Raw genomic sequence first — 24,008 nt, 5'->3', positions numbered from 1 at the left:
TCTTTTTTTTTTTTTTTTTTTTTGAATTTGCGTGTCATCCTTGCGCAATTTTTTTTTTAATTACACTATTACTATTACTAGTGTGTGTGTGTTCTGTGTGTATGTGTGTGTGTGCGTGTGTGTGTGTGTGTCTCCTCACCTATGTTGATGGCCGTCTCCTGCTTGTCTCCGGTCAGGATCCAGATCTTGATGTCGGCCTTCAGCAGCGTCTCGATGGTCTCAGGGACCTGCTCCTGCAGCTTGTCCTCGATCGCCGTGGCCCCCAGCAGCTGCAGCTTCTACAGCACAGGACAGGTTAGGGCTCTGCACGATTTTGGGAAATAATCCTAATTGCGATTTTTCTGACAGATATTGCGATTGCGATAAAATTTGCGATTATAATAAAAAAAATATTAAGCAGCCCCACAGAGGTTTATTGTAAAATGCGGCTTGCATCTGGCCTACGCAGTGGGTCTTTGCGGGACACAGAGCCTGAAAATGTTTCTTTTTACCTGGGAATCGATACCGGTACCCAACGGTACCTTTTTTCTGTACTTTACTCTCCCTCTCTGAAGTCTAAACTTCACAACACACAATCTAAAACCCCTTACCTCCCTCTCCCAAACCGATCTTGTATCTCAATGGGACTTCCTGGTTAAACAAAAAAAAGAATAAAAAAAATTTAATTTTTTTTTAATTGCGATATATATCTTTTTTGCGATTTGATAATTGCATCATTCCAAATCGCGATTTCAATAAAAAATCGGTTAATCGTGCATCCCTAGTACAGGTCACAACAGTCACAGTATTCACAATAGTCACAGTAGTGACAGTAGTCACAGTAGTTACAATAGTCACATTAAAATAAAATTTTCCAAGAGCGACATAGCCAAGAATGGAATGAGCACAGCAGTTCAAAAATCAGCTCAAAAGTGCTGTACAGTAAACGTGCAGGGAAGCCATGTGATCCTGTTTCAATTAAAACGACTACAAACACCAATAGAGTCTGTTTCCTGGAGTTTAAGTTCATTAACACATTCGGTGCCAACGCTTTATGCAATGGAGGATAGGACTTATTTGCGAGTGCATAAAACATATCAAATATAATAATAGCAATAAATCTAAAATAACACAGTGATCGTCAATGGGTTGCTTCCAGTCAACATGCACGAAACAGATAATTCTTTCATACATACATTTCCATTTTATACCGTGATGAATATCAATATATTTCTAGGGCGTTCTGTCTCATCTCAATAAACTCCAGCAAATCGAGCTTAAATGTATTTCCTTAGAAATCGTGCCATTTGTCGCTGGATTTATGAATCGTTTTCAAATAAACGCTAGATTATCGATAGTATATGTGTCCTTATGCACGAAGAGAAGCGGGTTCTGAAAAATCGTTTCTCCGTACTTTGGTCGGCGCGAACCTCACACACACACACACACACACACTCACACACACACGCGCGCTCCGATGGCGGAGAAAGGAACATCTGATTACCCCAAGATTCGTAACATAAAGGCCTTACCTCACATCTGATGTCATGCAAAAAGATTAATCCAATTCCTGATCGTCATTCCAAATATTGATCGCGTTTATTGATCCAACGTTATATATCCAAAACACATAATCCACGCTGCTCTGAGTGTCCTCAGTCCATCTGCTATAACGATACTGCATGCCCCGAGAAGTAAAACCTGGACCGGACTTATTTTTTTGATGCACAGTCCCAGCCAAACCAATCCAATGATGTGCAATACCATCCGGGAGACGATAGGCGGCGGTATTTGCCCTTTGCGAGCTCAGACCCATTCCCAATAATAACGTCCGGCTGGATGGATGAAAAATTAATGGATATTGCTAATAAAAGAAATATGGATTAAAACCCAAGATTCCTCGGGTTTGGCGCCCAGAGCATGGCGAGTTAACCCGGACTATCTCGGGTTTGGCCTCCAGTGAGTTAAGAGTGACTAGATCCTGGAGTTTAAGTTCATTGTGTGCCTTTAAATGAAGAGTAAGAGATGGGAGATAGAGGCGTACTGACCCTCTCGATGAGCTCGTAGCTCTCCTCCGTCTTCAGGGCTCTGTTGGTGAGGGAGGTGGCCGCCCGCCGGTGGGACTCGCACCACTCCAGGTACGTCTCCTCCGAGATGTTGGCCACGGCGTAGCATAAGGTCCTCAGTCCTGAATTTACATAAAAACATGAGATTCGAACTTGAAGGGAGAAATTCGAATTTGAAAAAGAAATTCAAATATTTTTTTTATTATTATTATTTCTTTTTTTTTAACTGTCAGGTCATATAGGTGAGACTGTGCTGAAAATACAAACACATTTCGAATTAGATTTTTTGTTAAAGTGACAGCCCTATAATGTCGTGATAGAAGTTACAGAACCTACAGTACCTTCTGTGGCAAACTCTGCCAAGTGGGCCAGGGTGTCGTCTCTGTGCTTGGAGGACTCTGCCAGTCGCTCATAGATGACTGAATCCTACCAGAAGCACACGCACACACACGCGCACACGCACACACACACATACACACACACACACAGGGAGGGTGTTACGAAGGATCAGATTAAACCGAATATATATATTTATTGATTGATATATATTGCATAATATTTGTATATCGTTTGATATCCCTTGTATATTCCTTGTACATATACACGGAATATCCCTTTAGCCTAGTACAGACCATAATATTTCATTCTCCTATTGGACAGCGGTCCACAGGCGCCAAGGCCATGCCTCCAAAGTCAGGTTCAAAGTCACCGCCGGGGACATGCCTGGACATGAACGGTATTGCGCAAGGATATGAGACAGGAATAAAGCTGGTACTAGTTTATTCATCTAAGCGTATAAATACGGCGCAGGTGAATACAGAAGCACTTAGAGAGTTACCCAATAAGTTGAAGCCTCACCCACGATACAACGTGCGGTGAAGTATGGCCTGTTTGGCCCCAAATAGAGCATTGAGACCGCGCGCAAATTAATAACTGAAGTGTCAGAGTTTAACGCTGTACCGTCGAGTTCGACCTATTCTATTAAGTCAGTAATAGTCTATTTGTGTATAGTGTATCGTGCGGCTAAAGTTCTACAGTGACCAGCATCACCAACGTTTCCTCGTACCAGCTAGAGTGCTTATCCAGGCTGGGCTGCTTACCATGGCGCTTTCACCCGAGGGGCCCTAGACGAGGACCGTGTGGATTATGTACACTGGATAACCTACCGACGACTGCATAGCCCTTTTCGGCTGGATTATATTTGCTTTTGGTCCTGTAATTAATGGAGCGGAGAATCGCCGACACCCACAATTGTGTGGGATTTACCCTGTGAGGAGCCACGTCGAGTCTGCCTCTCAGAAGCCTGAGGCAGGCTAGCTTTCTTCCATGTGGAGCTACATGCTACGGAGAACAGCTGTATTCGTCTGCGGATCAAGATCTTATTGCACCGTCTCCTGTACTTGGAGTCTCCTTATCATCGTTGACCCAGACTCTACTACCGACAAATCCTCTACCCTTGCTGGCTTACAACCGGGGGGACCCTTCCAGTATCTCCCGCTATATTACTAGTGTACCATAGATATAATTCCTAAGATTCAGGTTGTATTATTATCTCCTGCGTAATATGAGAATGGACATTCGTTATTGATTTGCCTACGCACATTCCTTTGCCTTATAAGCGCATCCAAAGTAAAGTAAAGTAAAGTATATTATGTACCTTTTGCTGCTAATAAATACTTAAATACAGCTTTGTTTGGAACCGAGTCATTGTGGGGAAGTGTTCATCATTAGATACCTGTGTACTGTATGGCCAGTAGGAATGTACATAAGACGGTAGTGGTTTAATGATACCATACTTATCAATACAGTCAGGGAATTGTACCCCTCAGTTACAGAGGGAGTTAAGTGTCTTGCTCAAGGACACGTCAACACACAGCCAGGAGGAGCCGGAATTGAACCAGGGACCTTCAGATTACCTCCTGAGCCACTGTCGCCCTCTTCATCCAGAAGCATGAAGATTGATTGTTAAATAAAAAAATGCTCTTAATTTAAAAAAGGAATTCAATGTCCCCGACGACAAAACTCGATTTCAGCGTGCGCTCATGGGGAAAAATAAAACTCAAGTAAACCTAAATGTAAACTATCAATTGTCTTTTTTTTCTTTTTTAGGATGAATATGAATCATTTAGACGCACGATTAATTAATAAAATAGTCATTGGATGAACGGAGTACTTAAATAACCTCTAGTTGAGAAAGACACCACTGCACTATAATTAAAGTGAAGATACTTGGTACTCACTGCTCCTTTACAGTACAGTCGGATCCGCCCGGACGGGGTGCGCATGATGACGGACATCCTCTTCCTCTCGCTGGAAACAGAGTTGGATGACAAACATTTACTCGTATCGTCCCGGAGGCATCCCAAATGCAGGGGTGTAAAGTACTTGAGTAATTGTACTTTGTTACAATACTTAAGTACTGTTTTTGGGGATTTGTACTTTACTCGAGTATTATTAGGTTTGTATACTTGTACTTTTACTCAATTACATTTCAGAGGAAAAAATACGTACTTTTTACTCCTTACATTTAAAATGCAGACCTACCGGTATACAAAGTACAAAGTACAAATCTCGCAGATCCAACTATTTTATTTAGTATATTTGTTTCTCTGGCCGAACTAACGTTAACGTTATTAATCCTGCGGCCGCGCTTTATTTAAAAACAGCCAATCAAATCCCCATCAAATGGAAAATTAACCCACCCATACCCGTGCTGATTGGTCCTTGTGCTCTATGGTCTTTGATTAAACACCTTCTATCAGAAGAATAATTTCATATCAAATGAAAACTTGGCCCACGATGGAATGAGTTTGAGAGCCCTGGTCTATCCCTTGCAATAAAAAGTGTTAACTTTTTTTTTAGTACTTAAGTACATTTAAAAGTAGAAACTTTTTGACTTTTACTCAAGTGTGTTTTAGACGGTACCCATACTTTCACTTAAGTATAATTTCTGGGTACTTTTCACACCCCTGCCCAAATGACAAATATTAAGTTTTAATTTTTTTACAGCCTCGGGACATCGGGACGCTGTTTATTACGAGCCCCGACAGCAAACATGCCATGATGTTACATACAATAAATTCAGGAAACTGGAGTTGAATTTCTTGTAGTAGAATATGTAATGTTGTCAAGCAGCGACTTCCAGGCAAAAGATGCAACATGGTACTTACTGCGCTTTGTTTACAGTTTTTGTGTTGGTCTGTGTGGATTGGATTTCATTGGGTATAGGGGGAGGGGTCGCTACCGCTGGCCACACCTCAAGTGTTACTACCGTAAGAGAGGTCTGGAGAAATCCACAGTATAATAAATGATGAAACTCCAGCGACCAAAGCACAACACCAAGAGGGGCTCTTTCGCCCACAGGGGGCGCTGTGTTGCGGCATTATGGATTATACCTTTAACTGCTACACTACCAAACGGTTAAGCCTTTCACTGCCACACTACAGAAGGTTAACCCTTTACTATCACACTACCGACGGTAACCGTCGGTAGTGTGATAGTAAAGGGTTAACCTTCTGTAGTGTGGCAGTGAAAGGGTTAAAACCACTCAAGAATATAGGGCTTGGGGGGGGAGAAAATATGTATGTATGGTATCTGAAATGAAAAGTAATATGAACAGTAACATCCTGAAAAACATAATAACATAATACTGACTGAGCTCACCTTGTAAACTCCAGGACGTTCAGTAGCTCGAAGCGTTGCTCTACCCCAAACTGTCAGATAAAACATTAAAATAAAAGACATATTAAATATATATATATATATAAATATATTATGCATTACTCTGTAAGCCATATTCTTTGAAAACATTAACCAGGTGTGTTAACAATATATCAGGTAATATAATCAGGTAAGTATTAATATATATCAAACTTAAAAAATATATACTCTTGTTTCAAAGGTATTACAGTTCTTACTGTTTATTATTTTTCCCTATTGGGATTAATAAAGTGCAAATCTAACTTTCACCAAACATCACTTTTTGTCAAATAAAAGGTGACATTACATTTTTTTGGAAAATCTATTTTCATTTTTGACGCGACAAGTAACAGATTTCAGGTTAAAAAAAAAATTCTAAACTCACAGCCTTGATGATGACGGAGTCAGGTGTTCGACCAGCGAATACGAAACCCAGGCTGCTTGCGGCTCTGACCAGAGCCCCTTCATCTGGGGGGTGAGGGAGGGGGAGGGAGGGAGGTGAAGGAGGGGTGGGGAGGGAGGTGAAGGAGGGGTGGGGAGGGAGGGGGGAGGGAGGGGTGAGGGAGGGATGGGTGAGGGAGGGATGAGGGAGGGGTGAGGGAGGGGTGAGGGAGGGAGGGGTGAGGGAGGGAGGGGTGAGGAAGGGGTGAGGGAGGGATGAAGGAGGGATGAGGGAGGGGTGAAGGAGGGATGAAGGAGGGGTGAGGGAGGGGTGAAGGAGGGATGAAGGAGGGGTGAGGGAGGGGTGAAGGAGGGATGAAGGAGGGGTGAAGGAGGGATGAAGGAGGGGTGAGGGAGGGGTGAAGGAGGGAGGGGTGAGGAAGGGGTGAGGGAGGGATGAAGGAGGGATGAGGGAGGGGTGAAGGAGGGATGAAGGAGGGGTGAGGGAGGGGTGAAGGAGGGATGAAGGAGGGGTGAGGGAGGGGTGAAGGAGGGATGAAGGAGGGGTGAAGGAGGGATGAAGGAGGGGTGAGGGAGGGGTGAAGGAGGGATGAAGGAGGGGTGAAGGAGGGATGAAGGAGGGATGAGGGAGGGATGAAGGAGGGGTGAGGTAGGGGTGAAGGATGACATACGTAAAAACAAATCAACGTAAAGATCTTGCCAAAAGTTGTTAAAGGGGAACTTCACTAAAAAAAACAACACCAGGGAATCTGCAGGTTTCAAGTTAAATTTAAAACCTTTTAAGACCTTTTTAATACCACTTAGAGCTAAATGTATTACGTTGACATCAGGATGTTCCGTTGTGTATAATGAACGTTCTAGGTGTTTAGAAGGGTGTTCTGTTGTGTATAATGAACGTTCTAGGTGTTTAGAAGGATGTTCTGTTGTGTATAATGAACGTTCTAGGTGTTTAGAAGAGTGTTCTGTTGTGTATAATGAACGTTCTAGGTGTTTAGAAGGGTGTTCTGTTGTGTATAATGAACGTTCTAGGTGTTTAGAAGGGTGTTCTGTTGTGTATAATGAACGTTCTAGGTGTTTAGAAGGGTGTTCTGTTGTGTATAATGAACGTTCTAGGTGTTTAGAAGAGTGTTCTGTTGTGTATAATGAACGTTCTAGGTGTTTAGAAGGGTGTTCTGTTGTGTATAATGAACGTTCTAGGTGTTTAGAAGGGTGTTCTGTTGTGTATAATGAACGTTCTAGGTGTTTAGAAGGGTGTTCTGTTGTGTATAATGAACGTTCTAGGTGTTTAGAAGGGTGTTCTGTTGTGTATAATGAACGTTCTAGGTGTTTAGAAGAGTGTTCTGTTGTGTATAATGAACGTTCTAGGTCTTTAGAAGGGTGTTCTGTTGTGTATAATGAACGTTCTAGGTGTTTAGAAGGGTGTTCTGTTGTGTATAATGAACGTTCTAGGTGTTTAGAAGGGTGTTCTGTTGTGTATAATGAACGTTCTAGGTGTTTAGAAGGGTGTTCTGTTGTGTATAATGAACGTTCTAGGTGTTTAGAAGAGTGTTCTGTTGTGTATAATGAACGTTCTAGGTCTTTAGAAGGGTGTTCTGTTGTGTATAATGAACGTTCTAGGTGTTTAGAAGAGTGTTCTGTTGTGTATAATGAACGTTCTAGGTGTTTAGAAGGGTGTTCTGTTGTGTATAATGAACGTTCTAGGTGTTTAGAAGGGTGTTCTGTTGTGTATAATGAACGTTCTAGGTGTTTAGAAGGGTGTTCTGTTGTGTATAATGAACGTTCTAGGTGTTTAGAAGGGTGTTCTGTTGTGTATAATGAACGTTCTAGGTGTTTAGAAGAGTGTTCTGTTGTGTATAATGAACGTTCTAGGTCTTTAGAAGGGTGTTCTGTTGTGTATAATGAACGTTCTAGGTGTTTAGAAGGGTGTTCTGTTGTGTATAATGAACGTTCTAGGTGTTTAGAAGGGTGTTCTGTTGTGTATAATGAACGTTCTAGGTCTTTAGAAGGGTGTTCTGTTGTGTATAATGAACGTTCTAGGTGTTTAGAAGGGTGTTCTGTTGTGTATAATGAATTTGGCGTTGCCGCTTGGCCAACTGATTGATTGATTGAAAACTATATTAACAGATTGCAGAATGGGTACAATACAGTACAGTACAGCTCAATACACACAATTGTTAAGGGGATGCAGACCAGAGAAAGACTTTCGTCTTGTTTACATCAGGGTCCCCCATTTTCAATTCATAATGACATTTATGACATACACAACATATAGATATACAGATATATATCATGACATTTATGACATACATGGATGTGGATGTTTGTTTCCACTAGTTGTGTGAATTGTAAATTAGCACCATTGCATGAATCTCTGATGCTCTGGCCGCGCAGAATTCACTTAGTGTAGCATTCTGAACATGAGCCCACAATACAGGCAGGACTGTGGGCCACTGAGGCAGAATGCATGGAGGGGGTCCCTCTGTAACGCACACATACATACCTAACTTACATACATACTAGGGCTGTCTTAAATACTTCGAAGCTTCGTTCGATGGGAATGGGATTCGAATATGAAAAAAAAAAATTTATTAAAAGAAAAAAAAAATATATATATATATATATTTTTTTTAGTGCTGTCAGGCGATTAAAAAAATTAATCTAATTAATTACAGGATTTGTAATTAATTAATCTAATTAATCGCATTTTAATCGCATAACCATTTTATGCCTGATATTCTATATTCTATAATCATATTTCAAATTGCATGTGTCCGGATGGCAGAATTCAGTACAGTATCTACAAAACTTTCTGTTTAATCATCTTCCATCTATTAATTTGCTTAGATTTTTCAGGTCTGGTCAATTTGAGCATAGTGTTATTCACAGTCAAAGATAAAAAAAAAAAATTATTGATATTCTCATTTGGTTCATTACAATTTACTCAAGCCTAGTAACAGACACAGTATTTCGGACACTGGGAATACATTCCCTGAGATCCATAGATGTCCCTAGAATCAGATACCAAGAACATGCAAATGGACCATATAAAAAAAAGTCTGTAATGTGTATTCTACGTTCTTATGGAATGAATGAGATAAAAAAAAGTTATTTAAAAAAAAAAAAAAAAAAAAAATCTTTTTTTTTGTAATTAATTTTGAGTTAATTTTCATAACGCGATAATTTGCTGTGTAATTAATTAATCTAATTAACGCGATAAACTGACAGCCCTAATTTTTTTGCTAAATCAACTCTGCCTCTCTTTGTTAACTACAACAAGCAATGCTGTTTGTTATTTAAGATGAGGTCGGAATCGGCACCAACAGATTTGTGTTCATTGTGCTGCTTTTATAAAGCCTCAAATGACGGCTTACAATATTTCATGGAAGCAAAGTGTTTTGTTTGTCTAAGATTTTAAAAGGTTTAAACTTTACAGCACTGACAAAGTTGAACAAAGTGCTGTACAAGTCCCACAACATTATTTTTTTATTTTTTTTATTTCGAAGCTTCGAATTAAAATCGAATCTCGGCCCCGAAGCTTCGAATTCCAAAAAAAGATTCGAAGGTCAGCCCTAATACATACATACACAGAAAATACAATTGTATATATATATATATACACATAGAAAATAAAATTATATATATACACACTCTTGAGGAGGCGCCACTTTGCCAACCTCTGCATTTCTTTTAATACAATATATATAGAATTAACGCCATATTTGTTGCCCGTCGATTGCCATTTCAGGCAACAAGATCCGTTCAGTGGTTCTCGAGTTACATGCCAATATGTGAGGCGTGCACCAAAGTACACGACACGTACACGACTCCCGGGGCTCTAGCTCCGTCAATCATTTGGCGATCTCGAAAAATATTAGACAGGGTTGTAGCCAATGAGTGTGGCTTTTCAAGGATACCCCACATGGGGATCTAATACGGTCTGTATTGATCGATTTATGATAAAAAAAACAGCAGGGTCCCCCAATTACACAGCTTAACAGGTTAATATATATATATATATACATACACAGAAAATAAATATATATATTTATATACATACATACGTACATACATAAATAGAAAATATCATTAGATTCATATATACACACATGATTTAAAAAAAGAATCAAGCTAATGAAATATGCATAATATTTATATATATATATATTACTTTTTATGTCACAGTAACAATGTCACGGTAACGATGTCACGGTGAAGTAGACATTCAGCCTAATGCTGGGTACCTGGGGACGAGGCTTGATAGACAATGGTGTCCTCCGTCTTTTCAGGGACAGCGGTGTGACAGACGGCCATCATGGTCAGAAACTCCTGGATGACCGGAGCTGTGGCCTGGAGGACACACGACAGAACACAGTTAGTAGACCGGAGCTGTTGGCCCCTGGACACACGACAGAACACAGTTAGGAGACCGGAGCTGTTGGCCTGGAGGACACACGACAGAACACAGTTAGGAGACCGGAGCTGTGGCCTGGAGGACACACGACAGAACACAGTTAGGAGACCGGAGCTGTGGCCCCTGGACACATGACAGAACACAGTTAGGAGACCGGAGCTGTGGCCCCTGGACACATGACAGAACACAGTTAGGAGACCGGAGCTGTTGGCCTGGAGGACACACGACAGAACACAGTTAGGAGACCGGGGCTGTGGCCTGGAGGACACACGACAGAACACAGTTAGGAGACCGGGGCTGTGGCCTGGAGGACACACGACAGAACACAGTTAGGAGACCGGAGCTGTTGGCCTGGAGGACACACGACAGAACACAGTTAGGAGACCGGGGCTGTTGGCCTGGAGGACACACGACAGAACACAGTTAGGAGACCGGGGCTGTGGCCTGGAGGACACACGACAGAACACAGTTAGGAGACCGGAGCTGTGGCCCCTGGACACACGACAGAACACAGTTAGGAGACCGGGGCTGTGGCCTGGAGGACACACGACAGAACACAGTTAGGAGACATCCGACGTTTATGAAACCCGCTTCTCCAAGCAGTATCCTATATAGACGGGTTTGAGCCAATCAGCGATAGCCGCTGAATCACGTGACTGAGTTGTGCCCTACCAGCGTTGAGCTGTGGCGCTAAAAACAAGGCTCTATATAATGGAGCTCTATGGAGAAACCATGACACTCCCCTGACTAACAGTATAATGGAGCTCTATGGAGAAAACATGACACTCCCCTGACTAAAAGTATAATGGAGCTCTATGGAGAAAACATGACACTCCCCTGACTAAAAGTATAATGGAGCTCTATGGAGAAAACATGACACCCCTCTGACTAAAAGTATAATGGAGCTCTATGGAGAAAACATGACACCCCTCTGACTAAAAGTTGTTTTAAACTAAAATGGCTGGATGTCATTTTGGCAAATCAGCATAGCTGATTGTGAGTGTGAGTCTTTCACCTTTTACATATCTAGCGTTGGCATGTATTGATTGTTTAGATAACCCAAAAAAGCGACCTTGGGTATTAAGAAAGGTGCTATATAAAACTAAGTTATTGTTATTATTACAAGCATGTAGGGGTGTAACGATGCATCGATTAATAGAAATGCATCGATTCTAATGTGACGATTCAACTGCATCGATTTGAAAATGTTAGAATCGATTATAATCGAAATTAATCGAAATAATTTTTTTTTTCTTCTTCTTTTTTTTGTGTGTGTTGTTTTTATTGACCTATAGTCCATTCATGCTGAGTGAATCAGTTCCCCCAGCCACATTTGTGTATTCAAATTTTTTTGGGGAATTAACTGATGGAAAATTTATCTAAAATGTATCGAATCGAATTGTGGTCAAATGAAGAGATTTCATGATGCATTGAATCGTTGCCTGAATAATCGTAATATAAATTAATCGTTGTGAGGTTGCATCGTTACCCCCCTACTAGCATGGCATATATAACAAATGTAAATATATTGCAGTTTGCCCCGCGGTTCTGACCAGGATGTGCACCAGAATTGACCGTTAACTGATTTCTCTCTTGACGTCCAATACTTACATGGTTGTTTTGGAGGTTAGCAAGCAAGGAGGGGTCGTTGAAGCCCTCTTCATCAGACGTCTCCGTGTTGTGCCTTAAACGGGACATATTTTAGTCAGTTTCAACAAGTTCATGTAGGTCTTTGATGTCCTCTAAACATACATTTTTATACATTATTTTATTGTGCCAACTTTCAGTGAAGAAACTATTTGGGAAATGTAAATTCCCCATGTATCTGGGGACCCCCAGGAAGGCTGTAAGGACCCCTGACGGGCCCCCGGACCACACTTTGAAGACGGGTTTAACCAGCCAAAATGAACCCCAGTACTTTCTATAGCTGAAATATGAGAGTATGCAGAGTATGGTGTTGTACCAGGAGGGGAGACTGTGTGAAGTTCACATAGAAAGGTCAGACTGACAAACACTTGGTGAACTCAAACACCTGGTGAACTCAAACACCTGGTGAACTCAAACACCTGGTGAACTCAAACACCTGATGAACTCAAACACCTGGTGAACTCAAACACCTGGTGAACTCAAACACCTGGTGAACTCAAACACCTGATGAACTCAAACACCTGGTGAACTCAAACACCTGGTGAACTCAAACACCTGGTGAACTCAAACACCTGGTGAACTCAAACACCTGGTGAACTCAAACACCTGGTGAACTCAAACACCTGGTGAACTCAAACACCTGGTGAACTCAAACACCTGGTGAACTCAAACACCTGGTGAACTCAAAGGTCAACACCTGGTGAACTCAAAGGTCATCCTTACCCGTAGGTGACCCCGGCGATGGTGCACTTTTTGAACTGCATCACGTTGCAGGTCAGGGTCCCCGTTTTGTCGGAGAAGATGTACTTGACCTGAAAGCGGTGACATGTTAGAATCATGGATGCAGACATTGCAAAATAAAATTCAAGTACTTTTCCAAGCACTATTTTTCATTTTAAAAGGGCATTTAAAAGGATCCAATTCACTTTTAAATGTGTTTTTTGTTTTCTTGGAAAGAAATCTGATATCCAATATGTATGGTTTTCCGACAATTAGTTACACTTTAGATTAAAAAAAAAAGCAGAAATATTGTGTCTATTACTAGGCTTGCTTAAATTGTGATGAAACAAAGGAGAATATGAATTATGATTTGTCTTTGCATCTTAGAAAGTGAATAACACCATGGTAATAATGACCAGACATGAAAAACTGCCACTGATCTCGTTCAGTACCTTCTTGAGATCATGTCTACAAAAAATCTAAGGAAATTAATAAAGGGAAGATGATTAAACAGAAGGTTTTGTAGATACAGTACTGAATTCTCCCATCCGGACCAATGCAATTTGAAATATTATTATAGAATATAGAATAGCAGGCTTATAAATTACCTTATTATAGCCAATTTATGGATTGTGCCAAATCTTATATTTCAAATGCCCAAGTTCAATTTGGATTTAGTATCACCCGGCGTGCATAAGAACAGATAATGAAATCTACTGTAATGTACAGTAGCTTTAACATTTTTATCAGGGTGCAACCGTTTTGAAACTAATTTCAAATCTAATTGTTGCTACATGCTAAACATAGGGAAGATAAACTAACTGCGCTTCAATATATGTCAATAACGTTAAGTGTTGTGGTTTATTATCCCGAATAATAAGAGATATAAAATAAATCCATACAGAAGTAATTAGCTTGAAACCCCATAGAGGCTTTTGGGGAAAAATCTTTCGAAAAAATGCCAACGCTCATCGCAAGCTCTCGGTGTCCTCTACAAAATGGCCACAAAAAAACTACAATTCCCGACGTTCAAATTTTAGAATTAGCTGTGATACAACACAACGGGCAGCTGCTTACAATAAATAATTGAGGTTGTATCTGTCCTGAAAAACATAAACCATAACTATTTTCTGTTAAAGGGGAACTATCTTATAAATGGCCTTTTTCAGTGTTTAGCATTGTTTCCTGGCTATGTGGACTTATATTAATAGGATCTGTGTCTCTAATTCTCATATTGGCGCATTCTTCCAATTCTCCTCTCACTATATTCACCCTCACTGAACTGAGTCATCTGAAAATGTGCATATCTGTGATGTCAGAGATTTCTCAGCTGCATAATAATGTGGCAGTTGGTGTGGCAGTTGGCACCAGGCCACACAGTGGTTGGAGCCCAGCCTCAAAACGGCTTAGATCTTGAGGTAGAAAAATGCTGTTTTTGAGGACTTGATTAGAAATACAAAACAATGAAAAGAAAAAAGAAAAAAATTACAGAGGTGACTCACAGGAATTGTGTAAAAGTGCCCAAATAGTGAAATAAATTGTAAAATAGTTCCCGGTTAACTTAAATAAAAAAATAAAAAAATGTTTTCACCACACTGTGGCAAGTCTTCACTGAAAGGGGGAAAAGAGGGAGTTTTAAAGGCACCTGGCCGAGCTCCTCGTTTAGGTTGGATGTTCTTGCCATGGCAGACGTGTCCGAGGGCTTGTGGTGCATATCCATGTCCTGTAGACACAAAGACACAAACTTTCACTATTAAAATACAGGACTGATTAAAATACGTTCCTTATTAAAAAAATACAGGACTGAAGCTACATATACATACAGTATGGTCAAGGACAGGCACTGCCTTTTTTCTCTAATCTTAAAGCTGCAGTGGGCAACTTCTGAGAAATTAGCAAGAGTGAGTTTACCTGCGCAGCAAAAATAGAGCGACCTCTGCATCACTTTGCAACGTTTAAATACTTTCCCGAGCAATATTTTTCCTTTTCAAGGATGTCACTCGAAGGATACAATTCACTTCTTTTAAATGCTGTTTTTTTTTTTTTTTTTTTTTTTTAAGAGAACAAAAATAAACTATTTCTTGATTCAGAACAATTTGATCATGGATGAACAAAACTTCCAATGCGAATGGTTGATTTGAATTTCAAGGACTTTTTAAGCATATTGTAAAAAAAAAAATGCGACCCCGGGAACTTGGTTATCGATGCAGGGAGCTGTTGTTTTTGACCAATCAGATGTTTTGGGGAAAACTAAAGACAACCGCCACGTTCCTCGTCATAAAGTACACAAAATGTGCAGAAGATGGGAAATATATACATATTTATACCGAATTTGTAAAGCTCTGGTGCCTCTGGGAGTTTTATTGTTTTATTGTGGATCCCCATTAATCTACACACCAACGTGAGACTACTCTTCCTGGGGTCCTGGGGTCCCAGTCTGGAAAATCTGAGTTAATATGTGCTTGTTATTATCAATTTAGACAAGATAATTGTGTATTGTGATATGTCGTCATCATGATTTCACCATAATATGAACCCATTGAAAGACGGTAAATTATCATGTTGAATTATCGCCTCCCACCCGTACAGTTGAGCACATCTAGGAGCCGCGCAGTAGGGGTGGACGGTATAAACGGTATACGGTATAAACGGTATTAATTTGCTCTACGGTATGGATTTTGACTATACCGTTTAACCGGTAGAGCAGCTCTAAAATAGCAATGACGTCATGTAACCACAGCGCGACTATTTCAATCGCATTTGCCCCTAAAAATAGATAGAATTAGTCATAGATAATAGATATGTGCAAACTGGAAAAAGTTATTTAGGAGGCTTCGCGCAGTGGGCGTGTCAACACGCAATTGTCATTTCATAATAAACACATATCACCGCGGCGCACAGCAAGTTTCAATTTCAGTTCCTGCCATTTTTAACCAGTGGAGAAAGGTAAGATATTTCCCTATCGTTTTTCTTATATGAATTATTCTACGTTAATAAAACATACCTGGTGATCAACTACAGTTTGCTGTAAACATTACGATATGTGTGTAGTGTTATGATAACGACGGCAGCAGCGGGAGCCGGGAGGACGGCTGCAGCAGTGGATTTGCGAATAGCATGCAGCTGCAGAGCCGCAGAGCCAGTGGCTCTTTCAGGTCTGGTCACAGGCCCGTCAAACAGCGCCCCCCCACCCTTGCGCCGTTCTGACCCCCATCGTCGCTAAGCATTTTGTGTGTCAATTTGTTGACACATGTGTCAATTTGTTGACACATGTGTCAATTTGTTGACACAATTGTCAATTCTTAAAGCTGAGGATGAGTGGCACCTTTGTCTCAATTCTTATTCAATTCAATTCGCTCTGCGGCTCTGCAGCTACATATGCTTCTAGCAAAATCCAGCCCCGCTGTTTGCAATGGGAGCAGGAGACTCGACTCGGGACTTATTTTATTTGGAATATAATGACTTTATACGCAAAAGTAGCCTAGTTTTAAGTTAAAATATTATAAATCTACATGCCTTGAGGATGTCATTCTTTATATAGCCTGCCTATCAGGCAAAAAAAATTATTCTAACAGAAACACTGATACCGTGATATATACCGTTACCGTCTATGCTTCAAATTATACCGTGATATAAATTTTAGACCATACCGTCCACCCCTACCGCGCAGTACAACCAGCCTTCCTCTGGTGGTCTCCGAGCAGCACCACTGAAGCAGTGCATTGCTGGGCAAGTGCCTTGCTCAAAGGCCCCCTCAACAGTAGTTGCTGAGGGAGGGGAAACTTACATTTAACCAGTATTTTCCCCACAGTGAACGCTGGGTTTTGAACCGGCGACCTTCCGGTCACAGGCCTGTCTGAGGCCTCGGCCCTTGAGCAATGCAACTCACCCAGTTGATGAAGTAGGACTGGATGAACTTGATGACCTCCAGGGTGACCAGCAGGCTGATGGGGATCAGGTTGTTGAACAGGATGATGAACGTCAGGAAATTCAGGCCAAAGTTAGCGGCGCTCCCATCTGTCGGGGGTTGAGGGTTGGGATCAATTCACTTTCACAGTCAAAATATTCAGTTGGAACTACCAATCACTCACTGGCGATAGAGCATTCATTCTCAATCATTTCTTTCTAAACTGGTGGATATAAGATTATTATATCGAGAAGAATACTTTCAAATTCAGAATACATTCCACTTACTGAATCGAATCGATTCGTTAATCAAATGCATTTCTGGTCCACGACGTGAACACAAACAATTGTCTTGCTGGTCAAGGTTTAAAAAAAGGATTAATCAAAAGTCCACGACAAGGTACCAGTAGCTACCATAATACAGCACAAATGTCAATTATGAGAGCTCTTTCTCAAGAGTCTTAACTGACCAGGGTCATTTCTGTTCAGTCAATTGAAAATGTCCAAGGAGAGATAATTAAACCCTTGTTTTCTGAAATCCAATTCATTGAATGTGATTATTTTCTGACAGCGGCCAGTGCACTCCGTTTACCATCTTTATTAATACAATAGGGAGGCTGAGAGGTAGGTAGAATAGTAGAGACACGGGAGAGAAGGCTCTGGTTCTACATTCTAGACCAGCGGGGTACTTGTGGTTCTAGAGAGGATGGGGTCTTAACCACTACACCATCTCTGGGCAGATTTAATGCAAATTCTAAAATGGCAAATGCTATATTATACATTCAAGACAAACCTATTACTATTATTGGGATTTATGATCCTGAAACTATTCTATTTGCCAACTAGGATGATGGAGAACTTCTAGTAGTCAGCGGAGTGTTCTAAGAAGCAGGATAAAAGCATGATGAGTTTAATTTGACACAGAAAGAATGAATTATCATTATGTTTCTGTTATTTGACTGCTTGGTTTATCCTGATTCCTGAATTCCCGTCTCTAGACGTGTTAAAGGTGTAGGTTACAGCGTCTCTAGGGGATACAACTTAGCTAGGGAAAGAAGCTACGAAGATACTAAGATACGGACTAAACTAAGATCTCCCGGAGGAGTTTTACCTGGAGCTGTTGTGAAAAACAGTGACAGAAAAAATGCAAAATGAAGTTGTTAATGAGACAGGAAATATGAACATTATTGCAGATAAACCTTACTAGGACCCTAGATTAATTTAAATGACTTCCTCATATACATTATGGCCGATAGGGGATACATTAGGGATGCTCGATATTGGCTTTTTTACCAATATCCGATATACCGATATTGTCCAACTCTTAATTTCCGATACCGATATCGGACATCCCTACTTAAAAGTATTTAAAAGCAAAGGACACAGTAGTAACAAAACGACACAACAATAACGGCCTGTCCCGCCCCCCAGACTCACAGTTGAGGTCCATGTACCCCCCCCCCCAGAGGACACTGCCCCCCCCCCCCCCCCCCCCCCACACTCACAGTTGAGGTCCATGTACCCCCCCCCCCCCCCAGAGGACACTGTCCCGCCCCCCAGACTCACAGTTGAGGTCCATGTACCCCCCCCCCCCCCCCCCCAGAGGACACTGTCCCGCCCCCCAGAGTGACTCACAGTTGAGGTCCATGTACCAGGCGTGGTCGCCGTGGCTGTTCTTCCACAGCGTCTGCCCGGTGGCGCAGGCCAGGGAGATGGCCAGCAGGCAGCCCACCAGCACCAGGATCAGGAAGTTGGTGAGGCGCTCCACGCTGGACAGCTTCAGGGGCGGCCGCGTGGAGTTCTGCATCAGCTTGGTGTCGTGGCCCGTGTACACCGCCAGGCCGTGCACCCAGCGGGTGTTCCGCAGCTTGGCGCCGCGCAGCAGGATCTGGTCCGAGCCCACCGGCAGGGGACTGTGGTGTGGGCCCGGGGGGGGGGGGGACGGGACGGGACGGACGGAAGGTAAATGGTCCATAAACGCCGATAAATGGACTGCATTTTATACAGCAGCTTTTATCCAATGTGGATAAACAAAGTTATGTTATATTGTGTTATGTAGTGTTGTCAATAGATTAGAAAATGTTTTACTAATTAATCTCACAATTTTCTGTAATTAATCTAGATTAATCTAGATTAAAAATTGCATTTTTCTACTTAAGACCGAAGCTTGTAACAGATATTTACTTGAGTAAAATCATAGAATTAATGTAAAATCAACACAAAGAAAGTATATTTAGATTCAAAGACTATTTTAATAGCTTTCTTTGAATACAGTTTCTCTCCTGTGAAATACAAATGTTCAACAAAACCATCAACATTGACTCAGCTAGACCTCCTTCTTATATCCGCGGCGCTAAAATTGAAGATTTTTCACTCCATAGATTAATCTAGATTAATTTATTTTAATGCTTTAAATCATTTAAATTAATGTCCACAGTTAAAGCATTAATTCTGACAGCCCTAGTGTATTTACTGCTCAAGTTTCAAGTTTCTTTATTAGTCGTCGTACAGAAATACAGGATACTTTTGTATGGAATGCTTCTTTCCGTTTTGCTCCTGAGAGTGTGCCCGGGTAAAAATAGATCATTATAAAAAGTATAATAAGTATAAAATAGCCCCCCTCGTCGTTGGCAGAGGTCAGGCCCACCACTACTGTGTCGTCAGCTAATTTGATGATTGTGTTGTTGTTCCGCTGTGCCACGCAGTCGTGTGTGTACAGGGAGTAGAGGAGGGGACTCAGAACACACAGCCCTGGGGGGCCCCTATGTTGAGCGTGATGGATGAGGAGGTGCAGTTGCCTGCTCTCACCACCTGGAGGTCTGCCCGTCAGGAAGTCCAAGACCCACTGGCAGAGGTCATAGTTCAAGCCCAGGTCCCTGAGCTTGGCTATGAGTTTGGAGGGGCCTATGGTATTGAATGCTGAGCTGTCAAGCTAATCAAGTTTTCTTTTTGTACTATAAGTAAAAGTATATTCTATAATGTATTATACTAAATTATAGGGCTGACCCCTATTAGTCGACTAATCGGTCGAAAGGAGCCGTAGTTGACTGGCCAACCTCTTAGTCGAATATACAAAAATTAAAAAAATTAAAAAAATTATACTTTTTTTTTTTTTTCATTCTTTCCAAAAGAAAAGAGGCCTAGCAGCGTGGCTAACGCTAGTGGCACGCATACCAGAGGCTAACTGCCTACGAAAACAGGCACAGAGGCACTGAAAGAGGATTTCACCATCTAATGAACACACTAGACAAATATCAAGATGTATCCATCAGTGGACCAGTTGCATGCTTTTGCAGAGGACAAGAAGCCTTCAGTCGACTCCTTCAGACATTAAGCACCCCCCACAGCCCAAATGGAATGATAAAAAAAAAAAATATTAGACTTAATTTTTTGTTGACCAATAGTCGACTAACGGCAAATTTTGGCCAATCATAGTCAACCATCCAAATCTTTAGTCGGGGACAGCCCTACTAAATTATGTTATATCAAGTAAAATGTATGGAAGAACAAATGTAAATGTAAGGGGGTAGGGATCTATAAGCTTAGCTTCCCTCTATACAGTAAACACAAGGTGCAATATACACCACTGGCATGATTCATGTCATACGTTGTAGTCTGTGCAGTACTTTGGTGGTTTAAGAGTCAGACACACTTGGTGGTGGTCAGACATTCCTAGTTCTAGAGAGTTCTGCAGCTGCCCACGGCTGTGGAGCCTGATGGCCACCGGCACAAAGGACTGGCAGAGGCGGTTAGTGGAATGTGTGTGTGTGTGTGGGGGGGGTATGAGTCAGTGGCTGAACTATGCTCCTCGTCTTGGCTCGCGTCTCACAGAGGCGTGGGAGGAGTTCTCCAGGAGAGCGGCCGGCTTCCTTCTCATCCTATATCCTGATATCTTACTATGCTGGCATTAAATGGTAAACGGGTGCATTTATATAACATCTTTTATCCAAATCGCTTTAAAAATTTTTGTTTCTCACATTTTTACCCATTCACCGACACGTTCACACACCGACGGCGAGGTGCCGACCTGCTCATCGGGAGCAGTAAGGGGGTTAAGTGTCTCTCGCTCAAGGACACTTCGAAACGCTACCCTGGAGCGGGGAATCGAACCGGGAACCTCCGGATTACCAGACGGGGACCACTCTACCTCCTGAGGCCATCAGGATGCTCAATGACAATGACACTATGTAACAACCCATCATCTACACTCACGGCACACACACTTTAAACAAACACTCACCTCCACACACTTATATAATAATATATTTATTATTATTAAAGAGATTTGCACTACATTCATACCTCATTTGCACCCTCTACCCTAAGTTGTGTACCTCATCTAATTTCTGCATTGTACCTCACTGTTACTAATTTTACTCTGTGTTGTATATTGTATATATTTACTTACTTTTGACTTACTTCTTGGTACTTTTTTTTTTACTTACTTACTTACTTTCTTTTTACTGTATGTAGCACACTCTCAGGGGCTCCCCCCTCTGATGGAACATTCAACATTCATTCGTGCGTGGTCTTGCGCCGTTCAGACTCCGTTGACAATCTGCGCATTACTCACATCACAACACTTCCTGGTTGACCTCTCACCTGTCTCCCTCCAGCATTACTCACATCACAACACTTCCTGGTTGACCTCTCACCTGTCTCCCTCCAGCATTACTCACATCACAACACTTCCTGGTTGACCTCTCACCTGTTGCCCTCCAGCTGCACGCGGCCCACGAAGTCGTAGAGGTGGCGGTTGGGTCCTTCGCACTCCAGGACGCCACTGAGCTGCGACAGACTGTCGGCGTCCTTCAGCTGGGCGGTGGCCTGGAGACCCTGAGAGACGGAAGGAGACTGAAGGACTTTGTCGTCGGCCATTTGATCGCGTGATCGCGTGTGATCTCACTGTGTACATCTCCATTCAGTAGGGCTGGGTTATCGGTAGGGCTGGGGGATTAATCAAAATAAAATCGCGATCTCGATTCATAGACCTATGCAATCTCATTTCTAAATAATTACGTTTTTTTTATTAAAACATTTAAAAAAATATTATTTGGAGCGGCTGGGTAGCGCAGCGGACTCAAATACCTATATTAACATGTTGAAGGACAAAAATAAATTATGTCCTCTTTACTGCCACAACTGTGCTACCTTGTGGTACATGGATTGCAAAACTGATTTAGTACAACTACATACATAGTACTAAATGTCCCTGTGCACTGAATGTGAGTTGACCTGTTGTTACTGTACCATGCGTGTCTGTTATACTATGGTACTGTTTCTTATTCCCATTCTGAGTGAGAGAGACATTCTACCAATGACCTCCCAATAGGGCTGAACCTTCGTTCGTTACGTTGGCGTTCGAATTCTAAATCAACATTCGAATTTTTTATTTGTAATATTTTTTTTATGTGTCTATTCATTCTGTTTAAAACCAATGGGGTTTTTCTTCACAGTTGCAGATAAAGATTCCTACAGGTCGGTTGGTGCGCCTGTACAGCAGAATCAGGAAGTATCGGGGGCAGCGTGAGCCTCCCATGCGTTACTCCTCGCCACTGAGAGATCGCGCTGTTCAGGTGAAAAGATGCGACGGCTGCCTCCTCGTGTACCGGAGGGGACACGTGATGCAAGGCTTCTGTCCTCACTGCAGCCGACCAGTGGGAGGCATAGTCTAGCAACGTTCGAGACAGGGGAGGGGAGAATTGAAGGGAGAATTGGCGAGGCGAAATTGGGATAGAATAGGGGCGCCCCAGTGGCGAACCACATAGCGCGCTCAGCCGCGACACGGCCGACCCGGGTTCGATTCCCAAACCCGTCGTTATTTGCCGAATGTCTTCCCCCCACTCTGTCTCCCATTCCTCCTCTGTCTCTATCTACTGGACTGCCCAGTAGAAATAAAGCGATAAAAACGCCAAAAAATAAATATATAAAAAAAAAAAAATTGGGATAGAATAGAATGAGAAAAAGTGGAGAATATTTTTTTTGATTTAATAAAAAAAAGACTTGTTTAATCAGATTACACATTATTTTTTTTAAGAAGTTTATTTAGAATTTATTTAGAATTTTTTTAAACAAAGATTATAAAAAAAATGAAGGTTCGAACGTCCGTTCAAAAAACCCTGACGAAGTTCGAATCCCAAGAACAGGCTTCGGGGAAACAGCCTAACCTCCCAACAAGTTCAAGGTCTTTACCTGTCGGATCTTCAGGTTGGTCTCCCCGTCCAGGTTGGAGGTCTCAATGTAGCACATGGCATGCGGCTCGCTGGTGGAAGAAGAATAAAGTATAAATAAAAGAAAATCATGTTTACATACAGTATATATTAATATTTAATATATATATTAAATATGTCTGCAAAAAAACAACTAAACTCTTGCACTGAAGAACCATATAACTCCATTTTGATATGTTTTGGACAACCCATGTATGTGTGTAGGTGGTGTGTAGGTGGTGTGTAGGTGGTGTGTAGGTGGTGTGTAGGTGGTGTGTAGGTGGTGTGTAGGTGGTGTGTAGGTGGTGTGTAGGTGGTGGTGTGTAGGTGGTGTGTAGGTGGTGTGTAGGTGGTGTGTAGGTTAGTGCCTCTAACCTGGACGACAGCAGGACCAGGTCGGCAGGCAGAGGATCCCCGTCAGCCGCTCGGACTATATCCCCCACCGTCACCTACGGGGGGGGGGAGGAGGGGGGGAGAGCGAGAGAGATGACATGGCGTGAGACTAAAGGCGGCCCTCCCATAGTCGAGCGGAACGTCCGCTCACTTGGTGTGTCACACAAAACGCTGCTCGGTGTGTTGACATCGACCTGCATTTAACTCTGACCACTCGCTCCGTGCCAAGTGAGAGTAGGACTAGGATCATGATTAATGGGTAGGATCGGTCCGGTAAAAACGTTGGCAGGTAGATGACGCTAAATTTACTTTTAACTATCGCTAATCGTCATCCATTCCAATTCATATACATTTGGACCATGATGTCTTTTTTCATCATCTGAAGAAACTTGAAGAAGTTTGAATGGTTTTTTCTAAATGAAGTGTGTAAAATGAAGTTTATTTCGAGATATCGGAAATAGGGCTGCAACGATTAGTCGATATAATCGGCGAGGTCGATCATAAAAACTCGTTGACGCCGAATTTTTGCGTCGATGCGTCGTATTAAAAAAAAAGATTGGACATTGAGCACGACCT

At 41.9% G+C, this 24,008-nt stretch overlaps 1 protein-coding gene across 1 annotated transcript in view; it reads right to left on the bottom strand.

Moving 5' to 3' along the window:
• LOC311225129 (phospholipid-transporting ATPase IA-like) overlaps positions 1 to 24,008 on the bottom strand; it is a gene marked incomplete at its 5' end in the record, with an annotated part of 50,924 nt that overhangs the window by 21,888 nt on the left and 5,028 nt on the right. The window contains 15 exons of the mRNA XM_084310334.1: positions 140 to 278; positions 2,028 to 2,167; positions 2,387 to 2,471; positions 4,286 to 4,355; positions 5,709 to 5,758; positions 6,130 to 6,212; positions 10,388 to 10,493; positions 12,169 to 12,241; positions 12,928 to 13,016; positions 14,570 to 14,647; positions 16,814 to 16,941; positions 18,466 to 18,743; positions 21,539 to 21,666; positions 23,023 to 23,092; positions 23,415 to 23,488. Coding sequence (XP_084166460.1) covers positions 140 to 278; positions 2,028 to 2,167; positions 2,387 to 2,471; positions 4,286 to 4,355; positions 5,709 to 5,758; positions 6,130 to 6,212; positions 10,388 to 10,493; positions 12,169 to 12,241; positions 12,928 to 13,016; positions 14,570 to 14,647; positions 16,814 to 16,941; positions 18,466 to 18,743; positions 21,539 to 21,666; positions 23,023 to 23,092; positions 23,415 to 23,488 — 1,591 coding nt within the window. The remainder of the gene's footprint in view (positions 1 to 139; positions 279 to 2,027; positions 2,168 to 2,386; positions 2,472 to 4,285; positions 4,356 to 5,708; positions 5,759 to 6,129; positions 6,213 to 10,387; positions 10,494 to 12,168; positions 12,242 to 12,927; positions 13,017 to 14,569; positions 14,648 to 16,813; positions 16,942 to 18,465; positions 18,744 to 21,538; positions 21,667 to 23,022; positions 23,093 to 23,414; positions 23,489 to 24,008) is intronic.

The sequence above is a fragment of the Notolepis coatsorum genome (assembly GCF_963971535.1).
Source record: "Notolepis coatsorum genome assembly, chromosome: 3".
NCBI classification, from domain to species: Eukaryota; Metazoa; Chordata; class Actinopteri; order Aulopiformes; family Paralepididae; genus Notolepis; species Notolepis coatsorum.
The sequence above is the reverse complement of the archived record's forward strand: the minus strand, read 5'-3'. Positions and strand labels throughout refer to the sequence as shown.